Below are 10,142 nucleotides of genomic sequence, written 5' to 3'. Positions count from 1 at the left end.
CTCACAATCCAGTCTGCTACTGCTATGTCTTGAAACCACCTTCTCCTTGGCCTCCCTCTGCTATGCTTGCTCTCGCAGACAAATCTCCTTAAAGAAGTTTAGGTGTGTGTAAATTACCTTGGGAAATGTTTATGTTTTGTTTGTTTGTTTGTTTGTTTTTAAGGGTTTTACGGCGCTTGCAACACATTAAGGTTATATCAGCGCCAGTAAAAAGGAAGAAAATGGGATAGTAAAAAGTTCTAGAAATACAATTAAAGCACAAAAGAAAAGGTAAGACAAAGGGGAATTGGTTCAAATAGGGAACAGATGTAGATTCCAAGAGCACACCGTCAAAGTACTTAGTTTGAGATCACCTAAAAGTCTCATCCAGACACAAGCACAGGTCCCAACTAAGAGGAATACACTCAAATGTTTACCAATCATATAATATGTAAACTAAACATATTACAATGCATAACAGAGAGATGATTTACAAGAAAAAAAATATCATCTCCCAAAACTATAACTATACATTCGACTGTTTCCCTCCCAGCCAAGGAACTCCGGCAAGGATCAGGACAAAACTAAGTAATCTCAATCCAAGACAATGACAGGAAACAATTGGAAAACGGGTATGGGGGGATAGAAGACACAGCATGTACCTCCCTGCCCACTATGGGAGGTCAGGATCCCCACCCAGGCTTATGTTTTTAAGCGTTTTACGGCGCTTGCACTACATTTAGGTAATATCAGCGCCAGTAAAAAGAAAAAAAATTGGATCGTTAAAAGATTCTAGAATTACAATGACTTGTGGAAAAAGTAAGACAAAGGGGAATTTGTTCAAATAGGGAACAGATGTAGATTCCAAGAGCACAACATCAAAGTCTCATCCAGACACCAACACAAGTCCCCACTAAGAGGAATACACTCAAATGCTTACATTATACATTCAAAATAACAAATATAACAATACATAACAGAGAGATGATTTACAAAGGAAACAAAATATCATCTCCCAAAAAAATAAGTAATAATAACTATGCATTTGACTGTTTCCCTCCCAGCCAAGCACTAGAGCCAGGGCCAAGGCAAAACTTAGTAATCCCATTCCATATATGATATAAAAAACACAGCAAGTGCCACCGTGGCCACTATGGGAGGCCAGGAAACCCACCATTACCTTGAGAAAGATTCTGGTTTCTGACAATACAACCCGTATAACATATTTGTGACAAAATTTAGAAAACATAAAATTGAAAAATTCAATGCTTGTGTTTTTGATTGTTTATTCTTTTGCTCTTTTATTCAAAATCAAAACATGTGTATAATAATTGGAGAATTCTGAACAGGGAGTGACTCCCCCTGTCCAATTTCCCCTCAGAAAAAAAGCTCTGATACATGCATTGTGTATATGTGTGACCCATAGTCTCAAAGTGAAAATATGTCAGGATGAACTAGACTCATTTTTAATTTTATGTTTTTGGCAAAATTCTAAGGCAAGGAAGTGTTCACATATGTCATCAGCTAGGGGAAGGGGGGGGGGGGGGGGGTGGTGCAAAATGTTGACAAGGGTTGACATGGGGGAAGGGGCGGGGGCTCATTTTTTGTTTTCGTTTTTACGGCGCTTGCAACACATATAGGTCAAATCAGTGTCAATAAAAAGGAAGAAAACGGGATAGTGAAAGGATTCTAGTTGTACAATTAAAATGACTTGAGGGGAATGGTTCAAGTAGGGAACAAATGTAGATTCAGAAATTTTGAACGAGCATTCAAGATACAAATAGATAAGGGAAACGCAGCATGGCACTCTAACAGTCATTAAATATTATCTCTAATATTAAGCTGCACAGAACAGGAATAATCCCATTAATATTTTACAGGCTCCAAAGGATACCTCTCCCATGTATATAATGTACAGTCATCCCAAGATGTGGATCCTTCTATGCATGTACTACCAACCCAGGAGGAAAAGTTCACCCCTGAGAATTTTCTTTTTTCATTCTTTTCAATTTTGTAAATATATTCAAGCCAAGACAGATTTTTATCAATTCATTGATACGCTTCACAATCTTCGGATTCTCTTAAGGTAAGAATTTTCCTTTTCCCCCTTATGGCTAAGACTAATGGATGGAGGTGTGCATTAGAAGGGGAAGGAATGTGTAGAAGTTTTTGTGTCACTGTTTGTTGTGATAATTTTGTTATGTTATGACTGTCGTGTCTCGATCGAGCTGTTGTGAGAAATCTTCATGTTATGTTCGTTCACAGACAGCGGTGACTTACCACCACCATTCTTTAAAAAATTGTGAACACTTTTATCCTCCAACTGATATTTACTACAGGCCCTGAGGCTGTAAGCGTAAAAAATGCATTACAACCGTGATAAACCAACACTCCCCTCACCCCAACCAATGCTTACCCCTGTCAAAGTGAGCGAGAGCAAAATCCATCCACAAAATATAAATAACATTGTAAAAATGTCCCTACTGGATTCACATTCAGTTTGTAACAAAGCAACACTTTTAAATGAATACATTATATCAAATGACATTGATGTACTATTTATAATGGAGACATGGTTGAAAGAAAATGATGATTATATTTTATGTGATCTTTTACTGGCCGGTAATTCCTTCATCAGAAATGACCGCTTGGATTGTGGCGGATTGATGGTTGTCTTTAAAAATGGATTGAATTTTAAAGTTATCACCACCACAACACCATTGACATTTGAACTGCTTGAATGTTTTAATTTATCTTCCTCCACAATCAAAGAAAAATAAAGCCTCAATCACAGTTTTTAGCAGAGTTTCAAAAGTACAACATCGACATCTCAACAAATACTATTTATTAAAAAACTACAGACCTTTTTCCAATTCAAATCAAAGGTTATTGAAAGGCTTGTTGTGACACGACTACAACAGCATTTTATTAATAACAATCTACGCAATACATTTCAGTCTGCATACAGACCGTGCCACAGCACCGAAACTGCACATCTTCTAGTCCATAATGATCTGATTCCCCATTTGGAACACAGTAGCAATGTTGCACTGCTCTTAGATTTAAGTGTGGCATTCGATACGGTCGACCACAATTTACTTATGGACCGAATGGAGGATTCTTTTGGAGTCACCGGCACAGCACTCAAGTGGTTTTCTAATTACTTGAAGAATTGAATGCAATGAGTATGCATAAATGGAACATCTTCGACAACCATCACACTTGATTTAGGCATGCCTCAGGGGTCAGTTTTGGGTCCATTTCTGTTCACTGTCTACATCACACCTCTTAATAGAATCAGTCACCATCTTTACGCCGATGATACACTGCTATATTTCCCAATTTCTTCTTCCAACTTAACTTCAAACAAGACAAACATCTTTAACTGTGAATTTAATAGTCAGAGAAAGATAGTGATTTTTCTTATGTGAACCTCCAACTAATTGCAACATAAATCTTTTTTGTGTCAGATTGTAGAATGTAATTCACTGATTGAAATGATCCATTGTTTACCATTATAGAAGGGTGCTAACATAATTAAATTTAACATTGAAAATTGAAAAAATAGCAAATGTGGTAAAATTGATACAACTGAAGCAACATACCTGCACAATGGATAAAATTTTAAAAAGCAAACCGCATTCCCCCCTCCCCCTACCCATCTTTCTGGCTCATCCATCAACGTCACGCGCGAACAATGGGGGATTACCGCATCCCACGCATATGGCCAAATATGGCTACACAAAGATAGAAAAAATATTATTATCATTATTAATATTATTATTTTATTATCGACAATGAAAATAAAGACTTTGAATTTTCGTCGATTTATTGTGAAACATATGGATGAGTTTTTGGGGGGTTTTATTCTGAGGGTTATGATTTAGTAGTGATTGGTCATGCGAAGTTAAATTTGTCAATTTTTCATGTTCTTGATTGGCCACATGGATTTATTTTTTTGGCCATCTCCCAGTCCGTTATTAGAGACTATCAAGTCATTCTCGCACATTTTAATGTAAATCTAAGTCTGTTTTCAGCATTTCTGTTTTTCCCAAGTGTGATATCAATTCAATGACTTATTTCAGTACAATGCAAGGTAAGAAGTATGTTCATTTTTTCATTCAATCTAATGTTCTCAATTTAATAACTGACCTAGAATTCAAAACTAATCAATTGAAACACTCTCTCAATAAACATACAGCTGAATTAAACAATACAAAACAGTGTTATATGAAAGTAAAATGAAAGTATGGAAACCCAAGTGTTTTGTTTTTAAGGGTTTTACGGCGCTTGCAACACATTAAGGTCATATCAGCGCCAGTAAAAAGGAAGAAAATGGGATATTAAAAAGTTCTAGAATTACAATTAAAGCACAAAAGAAAAGGTAAGACAAAGGGGAACTGGTTCAAATAGGGAACAGATGTAGATTCCAAGAGCACACCGTCAAAGTACTTAGTTTGAGATCACCTAAAAGTCTCATCCAGACACAAGCACAGGTCCCAACTAAGAGGAATACACTCAAATGTTTACCAATCATATAATATAATATGTAAACTAAACATAATACAATGCATAACAGAGAGATGATTTACAAGGAAAAAAATATCATCTCCCAAAACTATAACTATACATTCGACTGTTTCCCTCCCAGCCAAGGAACTCCGGCAAGGATCAGGACAAAACTAAGTAATCTCATTCCAAGACAATGACAGGTAACAATTGGAAAACGGGTTTGGGGGGATAGAAGACACAGAATGTACCTCCCTGCCCACTATGGGAGGTCAGGATCCCCACCCAGTATGGAAACCCAAGGGCGTCATGTTTTACAGATTGAAGATCATACTGCGTTATCGGCGACCTATGTTGCGATGAGTAAAGTGTTAGCATCTACTGCTTATTCAAATGTTTTATGTGTTTTAGATACATAAAATAAATAATTACAACAGTTTTTCTAGCGCATTTCCAAACATTTACCATGCTTAATGCGCTTCATGATATTTCAATTTATCCCATTGACCAAATGGAACCATATTTCCATTTCATGCAGCACCAATTGCCTAAAACCAAGGACACGTTCACACCTTAGTCGAGTGGGGTAGTGTGTGTTAATTGTAGAGAGCGGTGGGGGCTGCCTGAAGCCTGCTTACCAAAGACGGAACGTAGGCACCAGAATTGTCCACGATCACTTTCACTCATCCGACCACCGATCATGCTTAACAACGCTTGACTTTTGTCATAATACCTCGGTCTCTGAGCCACTTAACCGCGCTCTATAAATTATATTTTCATTTCTTTATCTGCTGTTTAATGTTTAATGTTGCCTTCGAAATCGTTTAAATTAATAGTCATCCATACAGTATTTCTAACTATTTATTAAAACTTTTTTGTCAATGCTTGATTAAAGACAAAATGAAATTTCACTTTCAGATGACTGATATTCAACAACAATGTCCTATTTGCCACGAGGAATTCATTAATACTGATGTTATAACAACTCTTGGCGAAAAGGGCTGTGACACCATTAATAAAGTTAGTGTTAAGAGAAACGACAATCTAAAACTGATACCTGGCTCCAAAATACATCGGCGATGTCAGCAACATTACACGAATAAAAAGAATGTTGCTGCAGCAGCTCTAAGACATTACAACGCTAAGCAGTCAACACCCTCACTACGATCAACATCTTCGTTTGATGTGAGAAATGAATGTTTGTTTTGCGGTCAATATCTCTTTAAGAGAACAAAACGGAACCCTGATGTTTTCCCTGTTAGGACTGAAAAACAATTTTTGCTCTCAATTAAAAGTAAGTGTAAAGAAAGAAAAGACGAATGGTCCCAGATGATATTAGGTAGATTAGAATACTGTCAGGATTTACATGCCTTAGAAGTCAAATATCAACAATGTAGTGTAAATTTTAGGACAGACAAAGATGTTCCATCAGAATTTGCGACTCAAGCAGAGGTTAAAAAGAATTCATCTCGTGGCAGGCCAGTAAACAATGAGTGTAAAGCGGCATTTGACCATGTCATAACTTATTTGGAGCAAATTGGGGATGAAACAGTTACGATATCTCACCTGACCTCTGAGATGGAGAAGTATGGATCAAATGCGTATTCTCCATTTTATTTGAAGAAAAAGTTAAGAGACCATTACGGAGACACCCTTTTTATCTATGAAAAAGATGGTTTGCCAGATATTATTTCTTTGAGAGAAAATGCTCAAAAGATTATCCATGCTTTTCACCAAACTCAAGAATGTTCTACAGCAGAGGATGAAAAAACAAAAATAATCGAGACCGCTGCAAAATTGATAAAATCGGACATCAAGGCCTTAGAGAGTAGTAAAGCATTTTATCCAACAGTGGATTCTATTTCATCAAAGGAAGCGAATGACGCATTTCTACCTTATAGCTTAAAGTTATTCTTGAAAAGTTTGTTTGAGCCGTTGGAAAATAGTATCATAACATCATCTCTGGGCCAGGCACTGATACAGGCAGCAAGACCCAAGTCATTGCTCACGCCACTTCAAGTCGGTCTTGGTATCCAAATTCACCACCAGACTCGCCCCTAATGAATCACTGCCTTGACGTATGCATCATACACTGGCAGGGGTGCTTAAGTGCTGACCTAGAGCAAGAGGTGGACCGGTGCACCGTCACGAGACCATCCCGGAGAAACCAGCTAACTTCAGGCGCCTAACGACGGTCTGACGTGGGATGCGCGAACTGAATGTGATTCAACCAGGCGTCCGAATAGGATTACTCCTATCCCGGACATTCGTTCGGTAGGCCGTTTTCATGGCGTCACCTACCGGACACGTTCGATGGGCCGTTTTCATGGCGTCACCCATCGGACACCCACGGCTGGCTAGCCACCGCTAGCCGGTTAGTCTGGCTAGCCACCGCTAGCCGGACACCCCCTCCATTCTGTTATCCACCCCCTTGCGGCCCCAACCTAAAGCGATAAAGCGAACCAATGGCACGCATGCCCAGCTGCAAGGCGAGGGCGGCGGCTACGTTCGTGGAGCCCTGGCTTTGCGGGTCAGGACGTGCTGGAGATACGGCTCCTGTGGGGGCAGAGAGTACGTTTTCCAAACGGCTGTACTGATAGGGTCTTGATAGGGGAATCTATGACCCGAAGGGACGATCTCGCGCGTCGCCTCCCAGCCGCGGGGAGGCGTACGGGGCTCAATCGTGGGTACTTGGCAAAACCTAGCAGGTAGGAGATGTACGAAGCCCAGATATGAGGACTTGGCGCCTCCTTTGAGGGTGGGAGGTGCCCGCAGATCGGACCAACGGTGTAGCCAAAGTGGGAACCGAACCTCCTGGTAGGTAGGAGGAAACTCCTGGCAGGTAGGAGTAATTGGACCCAGACGACCCCCGCCGCGTAAATGCGCAGGGTTCCAATCGCTGACGTGGCTGGTGGTTGAGTCCTCGCATCCCGCCTGGGGACCGATGCAGGGACAGGCGGGCTCTGCTTCCAGGTTCGCAGAAGGCCACGTATTCAATCCAGGTGTTGTAAGGCGGCGGTTGTGGGATAGTCGCTTGAGACTAGGCCTGGCTGCCGAAGTTTTTCTCCCTAGCGGAGTTTGGCTATGGGCGGCGGCTATCCGACATCAGGTCTGGCGAACTATATGGAAACCCGGGTAACAGAGTGAGGGTAGTGGAGCCATTAGAATCTGCTACCACCAGACTGGATCGAGGCTCCTTGTAGATGTTCTGCACAAGCTTGGTTTTTGTTGCGCGTATAATGAAGTGAGAACATTTGAAAAAAGTGCCGCCTTGGATTCTGGTAAGGATGTAAGCCTTTCATGTGATAACGCATTTTTGCAATTTGTAGCTGACAATGTTGATCATAATATTGCAACAATCGATGGTCTCAACACATTCCATGGCATGGGAATGATAGCAATAAGTTCACCCCCATCTGCGATTACGAGAAAAATTCCCAGAAAAGATGTTTCAATGGAAGAAATCAGGGAATTAGCGAAAATTAAAATTCATTTTTCTAATCCAAAAGATCCTTCATCTCCCATTCTCTACAAGCCATATTCAATACCCAACTCTCAAGATTCTCTTGCCAGTGTTGATATTCTATGGAGAACCTCTTGGATTTTCAACTCTCGGAGACCAATGTGGTCTGGATTCATGCAAGCAGTTGTTGGAAATAGAGTTTGCACAGAAACATCTGGTATTGAATTCCTTCCAATCATTGATCTGAAACAACTGATGAATCATGCATATTATCAACTCTGAAATTCTTGTCATCACAAGCAAACAAATGCAAAACAACACCTGTCATTACCTTTGACCAACCATTATATTGGAAGTCCAAAGTGCTAATGTCAAGAAATGATGACAGCCTAAATAACATCGTGTTAAGACTTGGTGGATTCCACACAGCAATGAGTTTTCTTGGTTGTATTGGAAAGGTTATGGAGGGATCGGGTATCGAAAATGTCCTCAAAGTGATCTATGCTCCTAATTCTGCTCCCTTTATCATGAATGGAAAGGCCTACTCAAGAGCAGTCAGAGCCCATTGTCTTTTAGATTCCGCACTTCATGCTGTTATTGTCAGTGATATTTTCAATCTAAATGTTTCAGTTTTAACTCGATCAGTTGAAGATGAAGCCAATGCCGAAGTATTCAGCAAAGATGTGCCAGGGATTTCAGATATTATTTATGAAAATCATTTAGATCAAACCACACCTGAGAGTTCTTCTGGCTCAAGAGAAACCCGCTTTGAAGAAATTAGTTCATTGGTCGATGGAATAATGGACAAAAGCATTGCCATAAATAACCTTGAAACTAATCCAGTATTTCAACACATCATGTCACAGCTACAAGACAAAAGGGAAACTTCTTTAGATAGGACAACAGCACAATTGTGGTTTCTGTATTTGGACATGGTAAGAATCCTGCGTGACTTCATCAGGGCTGAACGCACTGGGGACTGGAGACTTCACTTGTCAAGTCTTTCCAAAATGCTACCTTTTTTCGCCTCGTGTGGACACAATCTATATCTAAAGTCAGGGTATATCTATTTAACATCGATGCTTGACCTAGAAACATCTCATTCAAATGTCTATAATGCATTTATGGCAGGTCATCATGTGGTTAGATGCAACATCAACAGTTGGACAGGATTATCCACAGATCTTGCCATTGAACAAAGTTTAATGAAAAATATAAAGTCTCAAGGAGGTCTCACAAGGGGCAGGGGGATGGATGAGAGTCAAAGAGCGTTGTGGATCATGTCAATGCCCGCATGTGCCGAGATCACTTCAGCATTGACCAAATTTGCAGGTCATGAAATTCCAAATGACCAGCTTCATAAAGATATTGGCCTTGCACGACGCCAAAGAGACAACAACGATACTAGGAAACTCTTTCAATATCTCTATGAGAGAAATCCTTTTGTCGGGGAAAATGAATTACGTAATATATGTACTGGTCACATTGCTGACTCATCAGTCAATGCTCACCTTGCTCAGGCATTGGGGGACAACATTATCTCTGGCATGATTGGTGAGAACGCTCTTATTTTTTCGTTTAAAAGAAAAAAACAACTCATTAACATGGCCACTAAAACAATATGCCACGTGGAAAAAAAGACTCTGCATGTTGACTCAAAACTGCTATTCCAGCGGCTCACAAGCGTTGCTGAAATAACAATTGAAAACAAGGAGAACATTCTTGAACTCTGCTCTTTTCCTCCAGCACTGTTTGATTCGACAGGTTTGCCTCTAGAGGCAAGGAAACCATCGCTTCGAGATGCTCTGTGCAGTCAATGTGAAGGTGGAGAAATTACTGGCCTGCCAGATGGAGACTATTGTTTTGTTTTAGATGGTGGTTCTCTTTTACAAAGAATTCCTTGGAATCGTGGCGCAACTATTAATGACATCATCACACAATATTGTACATATGTTACATCTAAATACAGATCTGCCCACATTGTTTTCGATGGATACAATTCTCCACTTTCTACAAAAGACACAACACACTTGAGACGAAATGGAGGAGCAGGGGTAAAAGTTAATTTCGACTTAAATTCTATCCTCCACACATGCAAAGAAATGTTTCTTGCCCATAAGAGCAACAAGGGACGTTTTATAACCTTCCTCTCTGAAGCTTTGAAAAAATCAGGCCATTTTACTGTACATGC

The 10,142-nt window shown here is 40.0% G+C and overlaps 1 protein-coding gene across 1 annotated transcript; it reads left to right on the top strand.

Annotated features, from left to right (window-relative positions):
• Positions 1-2,342: 2,342 nt before the first annotated feature.
• LOC144957605 (uncharacterized) lies at positions 2,343-3,155 on the top strand. The gene is made up of 2 exons (XM_078888949.1): positions 2,343-2,405; positions 2,865-3,155. The coding sequence occupies exons 1-2, from the start codon at positions 2,343-2,345 to the stop codon at positions 3,153-3,155; spliced, it is 354 nt and encodes a 117-aa protein (XP_078745075.1).
• The last annotated feature ends 6,987 nt before the right edge of the window (positions 3,156-10,142 follow it).

Source organism: Berghia stephanieae, chromosome 12 (genome assembly GCF_034508935.2).
Source record: "Berghia stephanieae isolate SIO BIC M18660-M18661 chromosome 12, UCSD_Bste_1.3, whole genome shotgun sequence".
NCBI classification, from domain to species: domain Eukaryota; kingdom Metazoa; phylum Mollusca; class Gastropoda; order Nudibranchia; family Aeolidiidae; genus Berghia; species Berghia stephanieae.
This window is presented reverse-complemented; position numbering and strand designations above follow the sequence as displayed.